General features: G+C 43.6%; 1 protein-coding gene across 1 annotated transcript in view; it reads left to right on the forward strand.

The window, feature by feature from the left end:
* FOXJ3 (forkhead box J3) overlaps positions 1 to 24,420 on the forward strand; it is a 131,022-nt gene that overhangs the window by 30,634 nt on the left and 75,968 nt on the right. The window contains exons 2-3 of the mRNA XM_077457918.1: positions 18,344 to 18,409; positions 21,094 to 21,555. Coding sequence (XP_077314044.1) covers positions 21,232 to 21,555 — 324 coding nt within the window. The 5' untranslated portion in view covers positions 18,344 to 18,409; positions 21,094 to 21,231. The remainder of the gene's footprint in view (positions 1 to 18,343; positions 18,410 to 21,093; positions 21,556 to 24,420) is intronic.

Genomic DNA, 24,420 nt, shown 5'->3' on the forward strand with positions numbered 1-24,420 from the left:
ATTATGGCCAGAGATGTCTCCCAGGAGCAGCTCCTAGTCACAATCTGCTTTTTCTTGCTCTCCTTTCTCCACATAGGAAAATGTGACAAACAATCTCACGCTGTCCCAAAAATTGTTGGACTCGCCTATCGCACAATGCAGATAGCGCGCACACACACACACACACACAAGGAGAAAGGCAGGACACAGCAAGGACAAGTCACTCACTGAAAACTGCAATGCAGCATGGCAGGAGCAATGCTTTCTGGGTAATGTCATCAAAGCCACAGGAACTGCTGTAAACGTTTGCAAAAACAGATGTAAACGGGTAAATTAACAGATAAAAACGGATGTGAACGGTAGATGGGTGATGCAACAGATAACTGATACGTGTTTAACATGGCTAAGCTGATGGTGTGAATGAGGCCTTAAGCAATGGGCACTTAAAACCTCATTCACACGAAGCGGATCCGCTTCCACAGACTCCGCCTCTGTCTGCCAGCTCAGCGCTGATCTCTGCTGAGCCGGACAGCATGTCCGTTTTCATCCGGTCTCAACCATTCTGATCCACAAGCCACGGATCCGAACGTAGGGCCCTCCGTCTGCTTTTGGTGGATCGGACCAGGTTGCATGTCAGCGGACATGTCACCGCTGACATCCGTCGCTCTTTAGACCTGCATGGAGTGTCCGTTCAGGTCCGCTGTCAAAACTGACAGGAGGACCTGAAAAGTCCGACAGTGTGAAAGGGGGCCTAAACCCCCTTCCTAACCAGACCAATTTTCAACTTTCGATGCTCTCACACTTTGACAATTACTCAGTCATTCAACACTGTACCCATATGAAATGGTTTTTGTACTTTTTTTCACACAAATAGAGCTTTCCTTTGTTGGTATTTTTTGTGCTATAAAGCAAAAAAAATGAAAATTTGTTAAAAAAAAAAAAAAAGTTTGAGTATTTATTGCCACTGAGCAGCGCTGTGGGCTGGATCTGTAGTGCTCACAGCGCTGCAAACAATCTCTCCCTCTCTCCTTTCACACTGTACCGATCGGTATAGGTAGGGGAGGGAGGAACCTGCGTTATGACATGACACCTGTTTGTTTACAAGTGATGCTCTGTCATTTGACGGAGCGAGCACGGGGTAAACGGGTGCTATCAGTGCCCATTTACCGTGACCCGTGATGCATCGGGTCTCCTGGACCCGGCGCTCACGGATGTTCCCAGGTGCGCACGGAAGCGAGATTCTGTGGACATCCCACGGACGTCCACCCAGAATAAGCTAACTGTGCTGTAGCCATCTTTCGGCTATGGCCCGGTCGGCATGTGATTAAATAAAAAATAAAAAATAAAGTGGCAAAAAACTAGTCACAAGGTTATTGCCTGTGGTCTCCCTGCAGCTGATCTTTTTCCTCATGTCTGTGTGAAGGTGGCCAACCTGTTAAAGTTTTACTAAACCCACAACAGTGAGATCAGTCTGTATATGCAGTAAAACATGTTTGTTATGCTCACTATGGAACCTAAGGGGATAATCTTCTGCATTGTGTAAAAAGACTGTTTGATCCTGTCTTCTCTGATCCTCACCTCCTTCTACTGACTCCAGAACAGGTCCAGATAAGACAGGTACTGGAGTCAGGTTGCATGGGCTCAGTTTGGTGTATTGCTAGAGGGTGTTTCTTTTTCTTTTTCTTTTTTTTTTCTCTCTTAGGAGGGTGTATGGGATCAGCACAGGGCCGATGGGCACTGTCCAGGCAGAGGGTCAGGGGTCCTGGATCCTGATAGGACAGCTCAATGCAGTATTAAAACTCCTACAAGCTTTAACCAGGAACTGATATTCACGAGACTGCTATATACTGATGACAAGTTTTTTTTTTTGGGAGACCAGACATAGTGAATTTGGGGTCTTGGGTAACGCTTTGAGGCAGAGCTCTGCTTCCTCGTGTCGTTACAACCCATTTAAGCAACACCTCTAGACCACAGACCTGCTCTCTGCATGTTTGCTGGTCGATGAAAGACTAAAATGAGAATCCGTTTATTCTAAGAAAAAAAAAAAAATCACTATTCGCGGCACAACATCTTTCACATTATACAAAAAAATTGAGCTAACTTTACTGTTTTTTTTTTTTTTTTTTTTTTTTTTTTTTTTTTTTCATTGACCCCAAAAGTTGCATTTGAAAGACCACTACGTAAATACAGTGTGACATAAAATATTGCAACAACCACCATTTTCTTCTCTAGGGTCTCTGCTAATATATATATGTGTGTGTGTGTGTGTGTGTGTTAGAATATATATGTTATAATATTATTTGGGGGATTCTAAGTAATTTTCTAGCAGAAAATACAGATTTAACTTGTAAGCAACAAGTATCAGAAAAAGTTTTGGTCTTTAGGTGGTTAAACTGACATAATTTACAGACTGACGTTCATTCTTTTTGCTCTAAAACGGTAGTCTCCAAACTGCGGCCCAGGGACCAGATGCCATCTTTTGCTTTTTATGGGACCCTTGGGGGACTATTTCATCAACTGATATGAACAATGGGGCATAATGAATGCAATTCTTTTCAATGATGCCAATAATGGGGCAGAATTTATCCCAATGATGGGACACAGTTCCTCCCCATGACCCCAATGATGGGGCACAATTCCTCCCAATGATGGGGCACAACCTCTCCCAATGACACCAACGTTGGGGCCTAATGACAATAATGATGGGACTTAATTCCTCCCACTCGCACCAATGATGGGGCATCCTCCCGCCACTAACGTTGGGAACTTTTCGATTTCCAAAGGCCCTCCTAAAGTCTGGAGTGTAAACTGGCCCTTTAGTGTAGAGAGTTGAGACCCCTGATATAAAAGAACTAAAATGTTGACAAATGACAATGTTGATAAACATTTGCTGGCTTTTTTTTTTTTTTTTTTGACAGCTGAGTGAATAGAGAATGTCTCTACACTTACATGAATGAATTGTGTAAATGCTGCATAGAGATCTTGAGAGGGGTTGAAGGTAAATTGCGATTTTTTTTTTTTTACTATTAATTGTGCAGCTCTACTCGGATACAAAGCTCCCTGTGAATGGTTAAGCAGCGCTCAGCCCGACTGATTTTGTTCTGAGAGTGGGACTGGAAGTTTTCATCCAGTTGCCAAAACACAGCACAGTATACTGTATCTAGCTGAGGCTGCAGAGCACATACACGGCACGTATAGCGGGGATGGACCAGCTTAGTCTAAACAAACTAAGCTTCACTAAAAGCTGGAGATCAGCTCTATCGATCGACTTGTGTACAACCAGCCTGTCGGATTATAGTAGACAGCACTGATCATTGTATTCTGAAAGCAGGGTAGGTTCCTCATTGTTAGAATACAATACCACAGTGGGAGGATTCCCCCATCCACATTGAATGTGTGGATGGGGGAATATGGGTGTGTTTTATTTATTTATTTATTTTTTTTTTGTTCAACCTGCTGGCTGAATGAAAGAAAAATGCATTCTTTATGGGTTCCCTTATATAATTTGAGCCACCCTACTGGTGGTTTCATAGATGGAGGAGGTCAGAGTCGGGGGAATCTGCTGAGATTTGGATGAAGCGTCCCGTCCTGTGATGGCGTACGGTTGGAAACCTGCCCAGATACTGCATGACTGAAGATCAATACAAATTTATCTGGGTGTCACTCTAGGAGATTAGCTAATTATCTAATTCATAAACAGTAGTAAAGGAAGGTGTGGTTCAAGTTAAATTACTTTATAACATCCGTCTGTATGCCGCCCTAAAAGACTGGGATTGGTTTTCCCAGATATCAAGTTTATCCCAAAGATCGGCGGGGTTCAACGCCTTTTATTTTTTTTTTTTTTTTTTTTCCCTAACTAGCAGGGCCTAACTAAATAATAAAACAAATGTCACTGTAAAAATATATACTTGGCCTACCATCTTTAAGTGGATTGTGTCAGTATTTTTAAAATTTTACAATTATTTTTTTATAGCAATGTTGGGGGGCTTTGACATATTGGGAGTCTTAACAGACTCCTGATGTCTCACTTTTGAAACTCCAGAAAGGAGCTGACCTCCATCTCTGCAGCCTCAGCTGCACAGAATGAATGAACAGTAAGAGCTCGGCAGTCTCCCTGTTCATTCACAAACTGAAGCATAGCAAGCAGTTATACTTCAGTGATAAATGCACAGTGATTGATGGGGACCTGGACAGAAGGGGTGGAATTTACAGGAACTAATCCCCCTATATTTTCCTCCTGCAGCAGTTTAATGACGAGGGAGGGGGGGGGGGGGGGAAGGGACGCCAGCTTTCAGCTGCTGCATGAGGAAAATATAGGAGATGGGTTCCTGTAAGCTTGGTTAACATCTGTGTGGTCAACTGCCACTGCAGGTTTGCACCTGTTCCCACAGCTACAATCACCCACACAGAAAAAAGCAGGAGGTGTGTGTGTGTGTCCTTTTAAAAGGCACAATGCATGCACTGGAAATCGCTCCTGCGCTGGGAACTACACACTATACTTGGAGCAGAGACTTTTTATTTTTTTGCTTTTCAGGAGGCAAAATGTGCAAAAGCACCCCCCATCCTCCTCCTGTCCAGTTTCCGGTGGTTGGCATGGAAGTGACATACGGACGCTTGCCCATGATTGGCAGCCAACCCCCACCTTACAGAGTGCAGTCTGCACTTGTGAGGGGTTGGCAGCATGAGGTGTGAAAAGGGGCAGCCATTGCAACCCCCTGTGGGGCTGGCAAAGAGCTGCCGCTACGCATCTACCAACCCTCCACTGCAAAATCGCTCCAGCACCCATACATGGCAAACCTGGCATTTTGACATATCCACCCCAGGGCCACAGCTTCCTATGCTGCACAAGTCCTGGGCTCAGGGGAGGAGACTCTTCTAGCTTTGGCAGCTGAGAGGCAAGGAACTGAGATGACCATGCAAGGGAGATGAGAGCCTGATTTTCCTAACTACTTCACTTCCTCCTTCTCTACTCCACCTCCTGGAACCTCAACCCCATAATGTGAGCAGAAGAGACTGAGGCTTTGGCCACTAAATCCACAGCAGATTTTCAGGATGTTGCTGTCCCCCTTGGCACCCTTGCATAGTAGATCTCTAGCCCATCTCTCAATGCCCACCCACCTCCACCCTCCTGCATGCCAACATTGTTCCCTCATCCTCCTACACAGAGAGCGCATGTGTTCCTCCCCAACCACCTCACAGGGCACAGCCCTCCCTCACAGTGCACCATCGCTCTGCATAGCACACACATTTCTCCCTGGCCACCCAGGAACACCACCAGATTAATGAAGGAAACACCCAGCCTACTGGATGGACAATGTACAGGTGCATTTCAAAAGAATGAGTCCTTATGTTTAAAGAGCACCTGTCATTTCAGAGCCATCATGGCAGCGCCTGTTAGCGGATATCACCTCACCTGCTGCCGCCACGTCCCTCACCTTGTTGTGTCCCTGCCACATCACCAGCCGTCCCATTAAAGTGAATGGGACTGTCAGTGAATCAATAGCGGGTCAGAGGTGGAGCCGCTGCGTGACAGATGACAGTTGCTCTTTAAAAATTATGATTTTATATTGAGCCTTTTTACTAGTGATTTAAATCCAATTGATTTTAAATCAAATCCACCCCGGTCCCAGTCTTAGTCCGTAGGGTTCATTATTGAGTTGGCTCACCCTTTGCAGCTATAACAGTTTCATCTCTTCTGGGAAGGCTGTCCACAAGGTTTAGGAGTGTGTATATGGGAATGTTTGACCATTCTTCCAGAAGTGCGTTTGTGAGGTCAGGTACTGATGTTGGATGAGGAGGCCTGGCTCACAGTCTCTGCTCTAATTCATCCCAAAGGGGTTCTATCGTGTTGAGGTCAGGACTCTGTGCAGGCCATTCAAGTTCCTTCACCCCAAAGTCGCTCATCCATGTCTTTATGGACCTTGCTTTGTGCACTGGTGCAAATCATTTGGTGGAGGGGGGATTATGGTGTGAGGTTATTCTTCATTGTTCAGAGAGCAACACACACCCGGGTTATACTACCATTCCTGAGGATGGGAGATTATCTCTAGAGACACGTCATAGCCTCCCCAAGTGTTGATCAGCCACACAGAGCGTCACAAGCGTACGTTCCCCCCCATAACCGATAATGTCTTTGCAGAGTAAACACAGATGATCGTCTGCATCGCACAGGGGCCCTTCACTGGCGGACATATCCCCACTCTGCAAACACTTCTCTGCATCCCCAGGAAGCTTTCCACTACCAAACGGGTCTCAACCAGCGCCAGTCTGCCCCAGTCCGCTCTTTAGAGCGGGCTGCAGGAGACCTAACACTGGGAGACACTGTGACAATACATACTAAATACATCTTAATAAAAATTTCCACAATGCCTTTCTAGTCTGTGTACGTGACAGTCACACGTTTTGGTGGAGATTCCTCCAAACATGATGTGAGCTTGTTTGGATTTCTTGCGGACTCGTCATTCAGCAATGTAAAGCAGTGTGTGGCGTTCTGTTGACGCAGTGAAGTAGTGTGACCTTACAGGCCATGTTTGTTCATTTTGCCATGAAGACTGTTACACAGTGGTACCATTTTGTTAGTCATACATGTGTAAGCCAATGGCTATTTGTTATCCATGTACCACAGGGGTGCTAAAATCGAAGGCAATTGCTGTAATGTGTGTGTGTGTATGTGTATGTGTGTGTGTGTGTGTGTGTGTGTGTGTGTGTGTATATATATATATATATATAATATAAATTTTTTTTTTATTATAATATTTTGCATAGTGAACTTAAATTTATAAATTAGAGGAAAGATTAGTCCTCATTTTTAATCAATGCGACTCCAGACAGTGATTATTTTTTTGGGGCAGGATTGAAAAGCGTGAGAGAGAACCCCTTCATGCCTAAGACCCCTTTCACGCTGGGGCGCTTTGCAGGCGCTACAGTGCTAAAAATAGCGTCTGCAAAGCACCCTGTAAGAGCCGCTCCTGTCTCTTCAGTGTGAAAGCCCCTAAGGTTTTCACACTGGAGCGGTACGCTGGCTCCTGGCAGGACCTGCTAATGGCATCTTTGGACCGGTGAAGTAGCGATGTGTATACCACTTTCTATGGGGGTCACAAGCTGAAGATGAGGAGCCAAGAACCATTGCGCAGAGCGAGGAAAGTATTTTTATTCTATATTTTCATAAAAACAGGTTAAAGCTGTGTACTTTAACTTAACACTTTAAACCCAAAACCAAAATTGTAACCGTACATTGCAGCATACCACTCAGATGTGGTGACTGCATTCGGTTTTTTTGGGGGGGCGGGGGGATTTTCCTCATTTTTTCACTTGGTGATCTGTCCAGTAACACACCAGAGTGCCCCCCACTCTGGATGAAGGGGCACAGCAGACAGGAGCGTTATTGGGGGGAGGGGAGTGCTCGATGCATTAGCAGATTTAAATGCACAAACTGATTGAAACCAAACGCCAGCTCACAATTTATAATCAGTTGCAGCAAACAGTTTTTCCTTTTTGGATAAAGGTTTTACATAAAAAGTTGTAAGCACCCCTTTCGGTGATAAATGGTTTGTCTCATCCCTGCAACTGCCAGAGAGCTTGTGCTGTTGAAAAACACTTAGGCTGGATTCACACCTATGCAGTTTTAGTGCTTTTTTTTGCATTTTGCAGATTTGCATTGCAGTCCATTTAACGTTGTTTCCTATGGAACATATTCTGCAGTGCAAATCTGCAAAATAGCACTAAAACTGCATCGGTGTGAATCCAGCCTTACCGACCAGATGATGATGGAAGAAAGTAGGTCTAAAAAAGGAAAACTAATGCACCCATCACATCTCAGAATGGGGGTGGGGAGGATACGTATTTATTGTTTAACTCCACGTCTCTGGTGTTGGAGAACGCAGTACAAGGAGCCATTCATTACCATCGGTAGAGATGGGTACCTGGAAGATCGGGTGATCTCAGTGCTTTGCTATCTGATTTCTGTAAATGTCTCCTATTTAGAAGAAGAGGAAATTCACATATCAGATAAGAGATTAAGTCATGCTTAATGTATGTTTCCTTTTGTTCATTTAGATTTCCTTAGAAAGTGTGCTTGGCACAATAAAAGAAATCTATAAGAGCTCATGCACAGTGCAGCTCACAGAAGCGGCTCCCACACCTTTTGAACTCTTTTTTTTTTTTTTTTTTTTTTTTTTCTGCCTGAAAACCCCCCTCCATGTTGGCCAATGTGTCCATGCACACTGTGGTTTCTTAGGAGTTTACAGGAATATGCTCTTAAGGCCCGTACTAGGGCTGGGGGAAAAATTGATTTGAATCTTAAATTGAGTTGAGAGGTCAAATAGATTCAAATTTTCAGCAAATCGATTTTTGATTTTATTTATTTTTTCACCAGGGCTGGTGCTGACCCCGCGCCGGTCCTGAGAAGCTGCGTGCAGGATTGTTTAGGCGAGGCCGAAACCGCGGCCTCAACCTATAAACTCCTGCCTGCAGCTCCTCGGGACCGGCGCGGGGTCCATCAAAAAAATAAAAACTTGATTCGAATTGTGAATAGAAAATTGCCCAGCTCTAGCCCGTACACACGATACAGAAATTGGAAGTAAATTTTCGTCCAAACAATCTTTCGATTTTTGGATCGTTGGTAGGGTGCTTTCGACAGCCGATTTTTCTGGTTTTTCTTTCAACAAAAGCTGGATGTGCAGACTCTAAAATTTCTGGCAGATGTGAACTCAACGTCCAATTTTCGCTTCATTAGTACTGTTTTCGTATGAGAAAAATCGCACGAGTCAGACTACGCATGCTCATAAACGAAAGAATGCATAGAAAACTATTCAACATATTGGGGGTTATTTACTAAAGGAAAATCCACTTTGCACTGCAAGTGCACTTGGAAGGAAAGTCGCTGTAGATCTGAGGGGGACACGCAAGGAAAATAAAAAACAGCATTTTAGCTTGCACATGATTGGATGATAAAATCAGCAGAGCTTCCCCTCATTTCAGATCGACCCCTTCGATTTAGAGTGACTGCACTTCCAAGTACATTTACAGTGCAAAGTGGATTTGCCTTTCATAAATAACCCCCATTATGTCACTTCTGACGTTGTGTTCTGTCGTTTTCATATGGTGAGTAACCTTTTCACTTCCGATTTATGAGACTAGCATGCAACAACAAAAAAAATGGACGAACGTTTGTCCGAAAATCTGATAGTGTGTACAGCCAGAAGAAACCCCCACCTAAGTGCCCAAAAAAACACGTGAAAAAGCGACAGAGCATTAAAAAGCATGAAAAGTTCAAAGCAGCTCAAACACACACAAAAAAAAAAAATAGGGAAAATTTGCAACGTCAGGAGAATTCAGATCATTGGAGGAGAGCAGGTGGAGTTCCCAGCATAGCTAGAGAACTGATCATGATGTGATCTCCTGCTTGGTGTGGTCAGTTTAATAGCAAAGCAAAGGGATTGGCAGAAATATCAGGGATTTCACACAAAGGAAGCAATACAAAGAAAACGGGAGACTTTCAAAACTGCAGTCTGCTCCAATAGTTTATAATAAAAACTTCTTTGCCGTTCTGAAGCTTCCCTCCAACCATTATTTTATATATACTGTGATTCTGTACTTGCCAAAAATGTTACTGCAGACGTTTTGTGTGTGTGTGTATATATATATACTTTTAATAAACCTGTTACTACTTGCTTGCTTTGTGCAATACCATTGCATAGTGGCCCCAAGCCTCCTCTTCTGGGATTCCCCTGCTGGCGTTCTCTGTTTTATCTATCTATGAATAATTTATTGTGGGTTTTTTTTACTTTTTTTTTTACCACTTGACGTCTGGGCCATTGTTGAATGACGGCTATAGCGCGGACCTCAATTTACGGGAGGCCGTCATAGGACGTCCTCCCCTTTGCACGCTCCCACCGGGTAACTGAGACTCGGGTGATCACCAATCCGAGTAAGGGCCCGGTTCTGGCCCCTTACCATGTGATCAGCTGTCAGCCAATGACAGCTGATCACGTGATGTAAACAAGACAGGTAATCGCTTTTTCTTTTCTCTTCACACTGACAGCGCGAGGAGAAAAAAAAGCCGATCACCGGCTTATGTTGCAGGGACATCTGCCTCCTCTATGCCAACAGTACCCCCTGTCAGTGCCACCTATCACTGCCACCTATCGGTGCCCATCAGTGCTGCCTCATCAGCATACATCAATGAAGGAGAAAAATTACCTGTTTGCAAAATTTTATATATATATAATATAAATATAAAATATAATATATCAATTTTTTTTTTTTTTTTAATTGTTTGAACAAAAAATAAAAACCACAGAGGTGATCAAATACCACCAAAAGAAAGCTCTATTTGTGGGGGGGGGGAATGATGATAAAAATGTAATTTTGGTACAGTGTTGTATGACCGCGCAATTGTCATTCAAAATGTGACAGCGCTGAAAGCTGGTCTGGACAGGAGGGGGGTTTAAGTGCCCAGTAAGCAAGTGGTTAATGGTCACTTTCGGGTTTTTGGCCAGGTGCATAATGCATTTTTGGTTTGTTTTGGCACCAAAATTTGTTCGGTGCACCTCTAGAAGGTACTATTTTGAGTGAAGAGAGAAGTATGTTTTTTTTTTTTTGTTTTTTTTTTGGTGGTGGGGGGTGGGGGGCTGGGAATCATATTTTACCTAGGATGCTGCATCTGTCCCCAACTTTTTTTTTATTTTTTTTATTTATTTTGTCTTGCTTTATTTCCACGTTTTGCATTTAGGGCAGCCCAGTAATTTCAGTGAGCTTTCCTTATGTATTTAACAAACGTGTTTATAAAAAAAAAAGTAAAAAAAAAAAAAAGGTGCCTGTATTGGGATCTAGGGGTGCTGGGGTGACCTCATCGCTGTCTGCTCAGCAGACTAGGCGGTGGTGACCAAGCCTCATACAGCAGTAGAGAACACGGAGGTCAGCAACCGGTCTGTACATCTGGATCACAACACTGGCTGAACAGAATTGCAGCTCTCTGGCAGGTTGAAACCATTCAAATGTTTTGTATTTGGTGGCTTTGCCAGGGATTCACATTCAACTTTCCATCATCTACTAAAAATGAAATAGAAGTGGGTGGCCTCTGGCTCTCTATATTACATCGGCCACAAATAGTGAAAGTGGTAGAAATGTCACTGCGCTTGTGGTGAAGGTTTGTTATCAGAGCACCTTTCCCTTACGAGCCCCAGGAATCGCACAGACTGATCTGTTGTAGAACCGGTTGTGTAGCTGTGACCTGAAGATTCTCCTTTTTTTTTTTTCCTCAATAAACATATCAGACCCACACCGGGTAGCTGTGCCTCCTCCATGCTGCTGTAAAAACACCAAGTGACTCATCAAACAAAATCGAGAGGATGAGTCACTGAGAAAGTCAATATTTTCAGGAATCTCCCTGTCAGCTCTTTTCAAAGTGTACCTGTCCCACATGCACCGAGTCTGTGTCAACATACCCCACACCCCATTTACTGGGGAAGAGGAGCGGGATAAGGCTGTGACTTTACATGTCTGCTGAGCGGCAGAACCCTGTGATCTACCCATTGTTAACGGTTTCAAGGAATGTGCCATCTGACGTTGAATGTTTGTTCATCTAAGAACGATGGTAAATGATTGCCGTCAGTAAAATCTCTGAGCTGCAATTTTTTTTTGCTTTAGCAGGCACTGTTCATATGCTTTAGGGCCCTTTCACACATGTGTTGCCCTCTGAAAAGTGATACACATTCAGAATGCATTTCAGAGGGTATTTGACAGCCTAAACGAACCATGCTACTGCACCAAAATCGCATATATTGCATGCGGTTGTGGAGGATGATTGTTTTTCAGGCAACTCAAGGCAAAGAGATCCAGTGTACATAGGAATATTTTTATCTGTGTGCATGAAGCCTAAAGGGGACACAGATGGAGATAAAAACCTGAGTGGTTCTAACCCCTCGCCCTCTGTTCTGATCTGAAAGTAGGAAAAATAAAAAGTTTTACTTTTTTATACTTTAAAGCGGTAGTAAACCCCCTGACTTTTTTTTTTTTTTTTTTTTTTTTTTTATACCCCTGTAAGCCAAAAGGCATAATGAGCTAGTATGCACCACATACTAGCTCATTATGAAATACGCACCTTAGAACGAGGCGTCGGTATCTCACCTGGTTCACGTTAAGGGAGCTGACATGTTGCCTCGGCTTGTCTTCTGGGTATCGCGGCTGCATCGCTGTTAGTGGCTGGAGAGTTGTATATATTATATATTATACAATTTTACCTGTAGGTAAAAGTAAAAAATGTCACTATACAACCGCTTTAAAGTAGAGCTGCACAATTAATCGTCTTTCGTTATCGTGATCTTGACTAAAGTGTTTCACGATTCTTGCTATGCAAAGAATTTTCTGCTCTTCTGAAGCCACAGCCCTCAAAAGAAAGGAAGAAAAAAAGTTATGTAGTAATCAGGTCTAAAGTGATTTTTAAATATGTGCAAACCATGCAAAAATGACTCTGGCTGTGGAAAGGGTTAAAGGATAAGTTCACCTTTGGGGACAAGTTAAATCCTGTCTCCTAACTTTTTGTTTTATTGTATTTTTTATTTGTATTTTTTGCTGGCTCCTAGATTCAAAGCAAAATTTTCAAGCCTATTAGTGAATCTAATGGTTTCATAATTCCCAATCAGCTGCTGCACCTGCAGGGCTATGAGGAAAGTTACAGGGTCTGCATCCCTTTTTAGACGTGATTTCCTATTGGGAGTATCTCGCCAAAAATGAAATTTTTGTTGCAGGGGATACCAAAAATCTGACTTGTATCTTAGTGCAGACTTATGGCAAAATTAGGTTTTTAAATGAGGTTTCTGGGGGCGTTCTGTAATCGCTCTGTGTACAGAACAACTCCATGTAGCCATATTGCATTTAGCAGAAAATTACAGCTCTGCAGACTGGAAAGGTAATTTTTACTAACATTTAATTAGAATATGACTTGTGTCACAATTGTATATGCTAGATTATTTATTTTTATTTTTAATTTTTTTCTAACTTGCTATATTTTTTTTATGCTTTTTTAAGTGGCGTTACTTTTTAACCACTTCAGCCCCGGAAGAATTTAACCCCTTCCTAGCCAGAGCACTTTTTGTGATTTAGTCGTGTGACGTGACTCCCAAACAAAATCGACTTCTTTTTTTTTTTTTTCCCCCACAAATAAAGCTTTCTTTTGGTGGTATTTGATCACCTCTGCGGTTTTAATTATTTTTTTTGCGCTATAAACAAAAAAAGCGCCAATTTTGGAAAAAGCGCATTATTTACATTTTGCTATAATAAATATCCCCCAAAAAGATATATAAAAAATGTTTTTTTCCTCAGTTTAGGCCGATTATGTATTCTATATAATTTATGAATAAATCGCAATAAGCAATTTATTGATTGCTTTGCGCAAAAGTTATAGCGTTTACAAAATGGGGGATAGTTTTATGACATTTTTATTAAAATATATATATTTATTTTTTAAATAGCGGCGATCAGCGTTTTTTTTTTTTATTTTGTGATTGCGACATTATGGTGGACACATCGGACATTTTTGGGACCACTGTCATTTATACAGCAATCGGTGCAATACAAATGCACTTATTCCTGTGTAAATGGCAGTGATGGGGTTAACCACTGGGTGGCATTGTAGGGGTTAAGTGAGCCCTGGGGAGTGTTTCTAATTGTGGGGGGCGTGGCTGTGTGTGACACGTCACTGATCTCTGCTCCAATCACAGGGAGCAGAGATCAGTGTCAGTGTTACTAGGCACTACCTGCCTAGAACCCCCAACAAACGAAACTCAAGAATTTTGCAACGAACTATCAGATATTTTTTTTTTTTCTTATCGACAAAATCAACAACATTCGGGAAAAAATTCAACAGAAAAAACAATAAACCCGATCCAAATAGAGGAAATCGATTGAAACATCGCAGAACCACAACATTTTTTTGCTGACCCTGATCGCCACAGACACCACCGAAAACATCATCCGAAGCCTCAGAGACAGCACATCACCCAATGATATCATCCCCACAAACTTCTGAAAGAATGTTTGGACATCCTGGCACCTACCATAACGGTACTTGTAAATCAGTCATTCAAAGAAGGAATTGTTCCAAACTCCCTCAAGCAAGGCACAGTCAAACCCCTACTAAAGAAACCCAACCTGGACCCTAACCACCGAAGACCAATAAGCCTGAACACCATCTCCCAAGATTATGGAGAAAGCAGTAGTACAACAGCTACAACCTCCTGGACCCACTGCAATCGGGCTTTCGCATGGGCCATGGCACAGAAACGGCACTCCTCAAAATATGGGACGATGCCTTGGAAACAGCAGATGATGGAGAATCATGTCTCCTGGTACTCCTGGACCTTAGTGCAGCCTTCGACACACTGGATCACAACACTCTTCTCATCCGCCTCAAAGAAGTAGCAGGAGTCACCGATTCAGACCTACTTTGGTTCGCTTCCTTCTTAGGAAATCGGTCAGACAGTGAAACTTGGAGCCTTCACCTCTGAATCTCGCGCAGTTGTCTATGGAGTCCCTCAAGGATCACCTTTGTCACCCGTTTTGTTCAACATTTACATCCATCCACTCCTCAAAATCATCAGCAAATCAGACCTATGCTTCCACTCTTACGTGGATGATACTCAACTCTACTTTAGGATCACCAGACAAAAAGACCAATAAGAAGACCAACTAAGAATTAGAAAAGTGCCTCACATCAATAGATCACTGGATGTCCACGAGCTCCCTCAAACTCAATGGATCAAAAACAGAACTTCTTCTCCTAAACGCAAACCAAAATAATAAATCTACGACCCCATGGACTCCACCCACCATCCTTGGACAGACCATCCCCCTAAGCACAAAAGCCAAAAGTCTCGGAGTCATCTTTGATTCAGAAATGTCAATGGATGCTCAAATAGGATCAGTAGTCAGCAGATCTTGCCATCTTCTACGCCTGCTACGTAGACTCACCCCCTTCATTCCAGAAGAGAAGAAAGCAATAGTAGTAGGAACCATCATCAACTCTTGACTTGACTACGCAAACTCCCTCTACATAGGACTATCTAAATTCCAGATTGCACACCTACAAGTCGTCCAAAACACGGCAGCAAGACTAGTCACGGAAAAAAAAAACCCTGGGAATCCATCTCCCCCCTCCCTGAGGATCCTACACTGGCTTACCGTAAAGGATCGGATCACATTCAAGACCCTCTGCCTGACCCACAAATGCACGCAAGGAAACGCTCCTCAGTACTTATGCGAAAAAATAAAACCCAATCGCAACCTCCGATCAACCAACCAAAACCTCCTCCTCATCCCCAATTCCTGGGAAAAATCAAGGGGAGAACGAAGATTCGCAGTCCAAGGACCACGGCTATGGAACGCTATACCCATGAACATCCGCTTGGAAGAAAACACCGGGCCTTCAGGAAAAAACTCAAGACCCACCTCTTTTAAGTAGGATCAACGCAAGTGCCTTCAGTTCGCATTTGCAGCACTATACAAGTCATTCATTCAACAGGGAGATGCTTTACATTAGCATCTCCCCGTTCTTCCTCCCTGTGAGGTGATCGCAGATATCCCCACGACGGTCGAGCCTGCGGGACGCGCGCCCGCTGGCCGCCTCTTAAAGGGCCATGTACAGGTACGTGATTCTGCCTGTACGAGCCTTTCTGCTGACGTACATCGGCGTGAGGCGGTCGGCAAGCGGTTAAGCTCTAGCTTTTTCAATTTGTGCTTCTTTGTGCCGTGGAGTCGCTTTAAAGCTGGCAGACTCAGCCTTGGCACAGAGAGGTGTTTGTGATATCAGAATTAGATTGTGCCAATCCCCAGACAGCTGTAGAGATCAGCGGAGGATTCACAGCCTATGTCTTCCCTTTTATCTATGCACACTACATATGTGCTTGTGAGACGTTCAGAAGAGTTTTTTGGAGGATCAGATGCCTAACAAATTGCCCATTCAAGGAAAAGTGCACTTGAGATTTAATATAAGGGGAAGTTATGACATTCTGTGACCATAAGATGCACGCAGCATCCTTATCGATCAACCAAAAAAATGTTGCCCGCTTCCTCTAGTGCACAGCCTGCAGACGGGAGCAGGACTTCCACCACCATGGCTCCTTGTCTCTTAGGAATGCACAGGACATTGCAATCCTCCAGCCATAGGTGAAGAGAGCACTGCTAGGTAGTCTATCATAACTGCCATTTTTGATACCAGCTGTAACGTCTTGAGAGGACACTAAGCTTTTGGTTTAAATAAAAAAAAAAAAAATTCTATACAAGTATGTATTCCTAAAGGGGAAAGTACAACCAAAGCTCATTTGGCTGTACTTCTCCTGTGGATCACAGGAGTGTTGTCCGTTCTGCACTCCTGTAACCCCTTTTAAGCAGGCTAAAGCCCAGTGTCAGCTGACGTCACTGAGCCCGTCCAGGATCGGAAAAGTTTGCGACCATATGGTTGGGATCCACCCACATGCCTGAGCCGGCTGCTCCCACCCCCTCCACAGCGCTCAGCCCTCCAGTGGGGGGGGGGGGGGGGGGGAAATGGGCGCAGAGCAGAGAGACAGTAACCGAAAGTACACGCTACTCAGAACCGAGTGATCGGTGGTGTTTGATCGCTCGATTCTCAGCCATAGAGCCAGTTGGGAACAGATGCAGCATCCTAAGTAAAGTGTGTGTGTGTGTGTGTAAAAAATATATATATATAAATTTATTTAGGTTTAAAAATACTTGAAGGACTGGCCTCACTTGCAGCACCTCTGGTGGTCCCAGGTGTCTCTGATCTCCCCCTTAGGGGAGGTTTGTCACAAGCGACTGCATTATTGAAAGCGGTGCTTGAATCGCAGGTATCACTTTTAAACCACAGGCTGGTTTATGGAACTGCACAGCTGTCTATCTCTTCACACATCTGCAGGAAATGACAGCTCTAAATATTTACAAGTCAACGCCTGTTTAGTGGCATTTAGCTTGGTCATGATGCTTTGGAAACCAATGACTGGCATTGCATTTGGTCTATTAAAAACGTGACGGCCGCGAAGGCTTTGGAATGCAGCTAAAGCCAGCAAAAATGGATTATCGTTTATTTTGCGTGTCCCTGTTTGTCCCTGTGGACCTCCAAGCGTGCCTAATGGGGTCATGTTACGGTATGTGGAGTATTTTATAACCGGGAACTGTGCTGTAGTGGGGCTTTAGAATTGTACAGTATCTATTACCTGTTGCATTGGCTGCATGAAACTGCACCAGTGGCTCTTGGCATGTATTGATTACATGCTTCTGCTACTCTAATGTACTTGAAAATTATTATTAAAATTTTCAAGTACATCTGTTCATAACAGGAAGTGCCCAACATATATCTAGCAAGGTGTGGGGGATGTGGTGTGACTCCGAAGACCCATTAATCTGTCCGTTGTTACTTCACACCTTTTGTTAAACTAGAGGTTTGTTACTTTATGCCTTTTAGACAAATGGATAAATAAGCAGTTAAAGTAATTGTAAACCTTCCCTTTCTTTTTTTTTTTTTTTTTTTTTCTTTTGTGTTTTTTATAAAAAAAAAGTACCTATTCTTACCTGCTCTGTGCATTGGTTTTTAGAGCATCCTCAATCCTCTTCTTCTGGCACTCCAGGCCCATAAACTTCCATTGGGGCACCCATGTGGGCTTGCTCTTGAGTCCCGCTGCTGCGTCCATTGATGCACACAATGGGACTCTGCCCCACGCCTCGCTCCCATTTCACAGCTTTTGATTGACAGCAACCGGCCCATCTTGTAGCGGTGCATGGGCGCTGCCCCCCCCCCCCCCCCGGCCACCTCCACTAGCTATGTGTTCGGCCCCTTTCAGGACACTGGCGCATTGATTCCAATGCGGGGAGGCTGTGTTTTTTTTTTTTTTTTTTTTGAAGCACAGATTAGAGGCAGAGGCTTCAAAATAGGATGGACAGATCGGACACTTTTGACACATTTTTGGGACCATTGAGATTTATACAGCGATCAGTGCTATAAAAATGCACTGATTACTGTGTAAATGTCACTGGTAGGAAAGGGGTTAACACTAGAGGGCGATCAAGGGATTAAAAGCGTGTTCTAACTGTATGGGGATAGGACTGAGTAAGAGAGGAGACATATTGTTGTTTCTATTTACTAGGAACAAACGACATGTCTCCTTTCCCCTAGCGCTCGTGCATGCGGCCACGCGCATTGGGTCACCTGCCAGTCAGCAGGCGTCCTCTGGCAGCTCTTAAAGGGTTGATGGTCGCCTTCCGAACTATACTGTTCAGACACCAGCAATCATTTTTTTAAAGGGTGTGGTTGAATTGTGTATTCTTGTGTGTTTACAGCCAAAGTGATCCTTTGTTATAATTTTTATTTCAGCTGACCTATTCCTGTCCAGATGGGTTTACATGAAAGGAGCAACACATCGGTAACATCGCACACCAGGTAAACACTGTGAAATTTTATATACATTCTGCTTCTACTAGGAACAGGGCAGCTTTAGAGGTTGGCGGTTTATTAAGGTGCTTTGGGGGTAATGCACCTAAACGCACAGGTGTATCAGCTCTAATACACTGATGAGATGCATTATATAGCACGCCCCAAGAGTTTTTTTGTATTTTTGTCCTTTCATTCTGAGATTTCTCAGTTTCCTGACAGCACAGCCAGGTAAAGGGATTGTAAAGTAAAAATTTTTATTTTTTTTTAAATAACAAACATGTTATACTTACCTCCACTGTGCAGCTCGTTTTGCACAGAGTGGCCCCAAACCTGCTCTTCTGGGGTCCCTCGGCAGCTGTCTCTGCTTCCTCCCACAGGTACTTTTCACGTTCATGCGAGCTCCCTTGCATGGTGAGAAGTACTTGTGGGCACTCTCCCGTGATACAGCCTGGCGGCTATAGCCACTCGCTGTATCACACGGCCCTGCCCCCGGCACGCTGCGTCACTGGATGTGATTGACAGCAGCGCAAGCCAATGGCTGCGCTGCTTTCAATCCATCCACGCCAGGCTGAGTGGCGAAGAGGACGGCGGGGGCGAGCACGAGATTTTCGAGGGGTCAGGTAAGTAAAACGAGGGGACTGGGGGTCGCCGGCCATAGGCGCCATAGAATGCTTTAAGGTGAAATTTTTTTTACCTTTACAACCCCTTTAAGGAATCTCTCCCTCTCTCCCATACTGTGAAAAAAATGCGTTCGCTGATGGGGTTATAGTGCTTCCTCCATGTCTGAATGATTTGGGTGCTTTATGTATAAGATGGGAAGAATTAACAAAGGGTGTTGGAAGCACAATGCTTGAGCCCCTCTTCTAAACGTAAAAAATTGAGCCGAGACTGTTCCTAATTTTTTTTAAATAAATTATTGAAACGCGTAGAGACAAAGAAAAATGAACATATAACCTATTCCATGCAGTGTTACAGAAAAAGTGGAATAGTCTACCCCAGCAGTTTATGACATCTAGAGGTCTAATGTACTAGATATAAGGTTCCAAGCTTATGAGAAGACCATCAACTGCGCATATGACGTTGGTCGGGTAAGGATATGCATTCAGATGGGTATTCGACTGGTCCTAATTTAAAGTGATTTTAAAGAATGTTATACTTGCCGCCTCTGTGCAGTTGGTTTTGCACAGGGCAGCCTCAAACCTCTTCTCGGGTCCCTCTTTGTCTTTGCTGCTCCTGGCCTTTCCCTCCTAATGAGTGCCCCCTCAACCAGCAACTCTCTATGGGGGCACCTGAGCCGAGTCAGAGCTCCATGTATCCATTCAGACACGGAGCCCCGCCCCCTCTTCCCTGACTGGTTGACTGACTGACAGCTGTGGGAGTCAATCAGGAGGAGTATCCCAGATGGCTTAGACACTCGTGGATGTTGCTGGAAAGAGACGGGGCTCCTGTAAGTAATTAGGGGGTGCTGGGTGAGGCTGCTACACACAGAAGGTTTTTTCATCTTAATGCATAGAATGCATTAAGATAAAAAAAATAAAAAAAACCTCCTGCCTTTACAACTCCTTTTAACATAAGGGAAGCAAGCCTCTTTGTTAATTAGGGGCACAGTTCTCTGTTCTGCTGTATCTGACAGACCCAGTGCAGAGAACAGGAGAGCTGGACCTGCATGCTAGAACTGTGGAGGAAGGAGGAGGGTGGGTAGGGTTGGGGTCTCCCCTAGAAGAACAAGGTTAGGATTCAGGGAATAGGGACCTCCCCCAAAGGTCTAAGGTAAGCAGGCATGTCCCCCAGAGGTCAAAGGTCAAGGGGTCTGGCTGACCCACCCCCACCAAAGTGTTCAGCCTACCCCAACTAAGTCAGGGCATGAACAAGTCGGGGCAAGCACTTTGCGCTTCTTTTTTTTTTTTTTTTTTTTTTTTTTTTTTAAAAAGGCCTGCGCGTCCCAAGTGTTTCTACGGGGCGAGCGAGTGAGCCAAAACCTATATGTTTTTATTTTATTTTTTTACCCTTTTTTCAGACAAACTGAGCGAGATCTGGGAAAGGTAGGGGTTTTAGGGTAGGGGAGTCATAAAGTGGCGAGACACTTAGAGTTAGGGTTAAAGTTCATGGGTCAAAGGTTGGTTAGGGGTTAAGGTTTTCCCTAGAAGAACAAGGTTAGGACTCGGGGATTGGAATAGGGACCTCCCCCAAAGGTCAGCAGGAGTGTCCCCAGAGGTCTAGGGGGTCTGGCTGACCCACCCCCACCAAAGTGTTCCGCCTACCCCAACTAAGTTGGGGCATGAACAAGTCGGGGTAAACGCTTTGCGAGCTCTGCTCGTGTAGTCTAATAATTGCACGGGCAGAGAGGGATACAAGCTGTTTGCTGACAATTCAAATCCCGTATGACAAGTAACACCTGGCAGAAATCTGCAGCAGTTTTCTATATGGGAAAACTGCTGTATTGCCTCTGTTAATCAGCTGCAGACCTGCACTAGTTTCTATTTATTTCCAAAACAGGACCATCTTCTTCGTTAATCTGGCACACACCACTTCTGACCGTTTCCTGAGCCATTGTAATAGCACAGGAAGTTTGGTTAAATCTCCTGGATTTAAAAAAAAAAAAAAAAAAATGCATGTAACGATCCTAATGAATACACAAAATGTATTTTTTTCAGCTTTATAACACCCCCTACTCCTGTCTTCTGTTTCAGATTAAATCTTGGTCATCCCTTCATTTGGAAATCTTAAAGTTACAGTACTTGGACACCTATTCGCTTTAGCTTTTTTTCCCCCCTTCCCCCTCCCTCAAGCACAGTGTCTACGCTCCATCAAAAAGCTAATAGCAAAAAATGACTTCGGAGCTCGAGAGCAGCCTCACCTCTATGGACTGGCTTCCCCAGCTGACCGTGAGGGCTGCCATTCAGAATTCTGACTCCGCACAGGGCACCCATGGATCCGGCATCACCAAGAAGAGCGTGCTCATCGACCCCAACACCACACTGGACCAGGAGGAAGTACAGCAGCACAAAGACGGGAAGCCGCCCTACAGCTACGCCAGCCTTATCACGTTTGCAATCAACAGCTCGCCAAAAAAGAAAATGACTCTTAGTGAGATTTACCAATGGATATGTGACAATTTTCCTTATTACAAGGAGGCAGGCAGCGGCTGGAAGGTAAGGACTACTTACTGCTTTTTTGATAGTGGTGTCTAATGCTGACCAAGTGGAGGGCTTTTAGGTTCAACTTTTATTCGGATGTGATGGAAATGGTTGGTCCTTTTCTGTACATTAGCCACTGTGTGACAAGCCATCTGCAGCTTGGATCGTTGCTCTGGATTTTTCAGATTTGTACCATCCCTTGCAATTATGTATCTTTTTTTTTTTTTTTCCCTCCCTAAATTACCATCAAGAAGAATAAACCAAAAACAAAAAATTATCCTGAACTGTACTTGATGAATTTGAATACTGATATTGTTCAAATTACTTTTTTTCTTTTATTTCATACGCATTCATATTTTTCTCCTCATTTACATGCCACCCAACCAAAGTGGCAGTAACAGGAGCTGGGACAAATTGGCAAAAAGTTCTTAGACCTCCCATAGGATCACCACGAGACTGCAGAGCTCTTGGTGGAAGTACAGCTGTCAGGCTGGCACATGGGCAACAGCTGCGTCCGGTTGTAGCAAGATGGCTGTGGCTCCAATCAGCGGAGAAGGCGCCGGAAGTGATGTAGATACCCGCGGGTGGCTCGGCTGTCTATGCCCGGAAGTGGGAGCGAAATACCTGTATTAGACTAGTATCTGCACCCCTCTGAATGGTGCGAAATGTGACACCGGAGGGGGGGGGGGGGATTCCGAAAAGCAGATTTTTCTTTTTGGGTGAAACGCCGCTTTAAGAGATGTTTTGGGATTTTTTTTTTTTTTTTTTTTTTGGTTGAATTGTACTTACCTAGGTGGATGCGGCATCAGTCCCCCGTCAGCACTAACGCTGAGAACCGAGCAGAAAGCTGGTGACACCGAGCTTTGGCTGTACTTCTCCTTTTATTATCTATATGAGGGGAAGCAGCGAGGTAGATGGCGGAATCCACCACATCCCCCTCTGCGGGGCTCCCCTCTATCAGAATACACTGATCTGCGTTTTCCCTGCAAGTCCTCTCAACAGAACGGAAATGTCCACACACGGTTGATGGCCATAGACAGATCAAAATATTCTCTGGAAGTTCTGGAAGAAAAATAAGTTTTGCTGGTGCAGATGCCAAAAAACAAGCATACAGCCACATGATACTTGTGTTTTTTAATGGAGGTGCCTGAATGCTCTAAAAATCAATATTTAAGAAATATACCAAACTGCAGTGCATAGATATGAATGGGCTAGATGGGACCTCTGGGATTTACACTTGGAATGCATTTCTATGTATGTATTTTACTGCAAGAAAACAGACAAGTGTGAACAGGCTCTGACGGAGACTTCACGGCACCTACCATGTCACTTATGTGGCTCTTGGCCTGCTTTCCTTCTATTACCATTGGACAGGTTAATGGAATGCAAAACATGTCTGTGCTGTCACCTTTTAAGCAACACTAGACAGTATTCTGCTCTTGTTTTATAAATTGGACACGGAATACTTTAGTCTGCAGATACCTCTGGCTGATGTTCTATATGGCAACAGTGAGGTTTACATCCTATTGAGTTCTGCAACTTTCTTGGGATTAGTGAAGTCCGGTAGGAGTTGGGGGTCAGGCCCCACCTGTGTTGTGCAGTGGATTTCCCAGTCAAGCCAGGTGTAGCTTAAAAGAATGTTACCCCGATATTTCATATTCCTGATATGTGCCTAGCATGTACGTCTATGAAAAAGTATCCTTTTCCTATTAAAAACTGACCACACTAAGCTTGAGCACAGCGTGGTCAGAGGTGCACTGAATGCAAATTTTGGTGCCAAAATGACAGATTTTATTCTCTATCTCTATTTTATTAAAATTTGAAAAAAATTGTATCATTTGACTTTTTAATTAATATAATGAAATGATTAGGAATTTTTTGTTGGTCATTTTTTTGCACTTTTTTAGTGCAAGAAAGAAATGTGTGCCTTTTAAATTCTATATGTCTTCACACTGGTCCGATGCACTTCCGTTATGGTATTAAATCTTGCTTGCTGCTTTTTTGGTCAGTAAAATTTTTGAGTCACATGATCTATGAAAATCAAACCATGAGCACAGTAAAATCGAGTGCATTTTCGGGCACCACTATCAGCAGTATGCCGCTTAACACCATTTTTTCGCCCAATATGTTTCGGCCGCCAAAACTTTGGTGGATCTCTAGTGGTCAGTTTTTTGGCTGTGTTCTCTTACAATGATCAGACTTGTGCTGACACGCCCCCCTCGCAGAGCCAGTAACTGGGAAGATCAGTGTACTTCTGTGTCTCCTCCCCAGCTCTCTGAGTTCATTATGCAACTGAAAACAGAGGCTTTGTTCACATCTAGGCGTTGCTATTTTATAGGTGGGTTTTTTTGGGCATGTTTGCAGCATTTTTGTACAGACATTTTGAAGTTCAAAAGGTCCCCAATGTAAAGGAATTAAAACACCTGTAATCTGCCAAAAAACAAAAAAAAGTAGTTCATGAATTTTTTGAGCAACAAGCGTTTTGCTTTAGGCAACAGAACGCTCAGATGTGAGCAGGGGCCATTGAAATGAATGAGTCTTGTTGGGCATTTTTTTTTTTTTTTTTAACAGCTGAGGCTTAGAGCAGAGAAGCGCCTAGATCTGAATGGAGCCTCTATGATCACTAAAATAAAAAGATATATGCTCATAAGTTTACATACCCTGGCAGAATTTGATTTCTTGCCCATTTTTCAGAGAATATGAATGAATATGTGTTATCAACACAAAAACATTTTTCACTCATTGTTAGTGTTTGGCTAAAGCCATTTATTATCAATCAACTGTTTTTATTTTTATTTTTTTTAAATCATATCTTCTTTTAAATCATAATGAAAAACAGAAATGACCCTGATCAAAAGTTTACATACCCCAGTTCTTAAT

The sequence above is a fragment of the Lithobates pipiens genome, unplaced genomic scaffold (genome assembly GCF_037356315.1).
Source record: "Lithobates pipiens isolate NorthernLeopardFrog02 unplaced genomic scaffold, aLitPip1_a1.2 Scaffold_27, whole genome shotgun sequence".
NCBI classification, from domain to species: domain Eukaryota; kingdom Metazoa; phylum Chordata; class Amphibia; order Anura; family Ranidae; genus Lithobates; species Lithobates pipiens.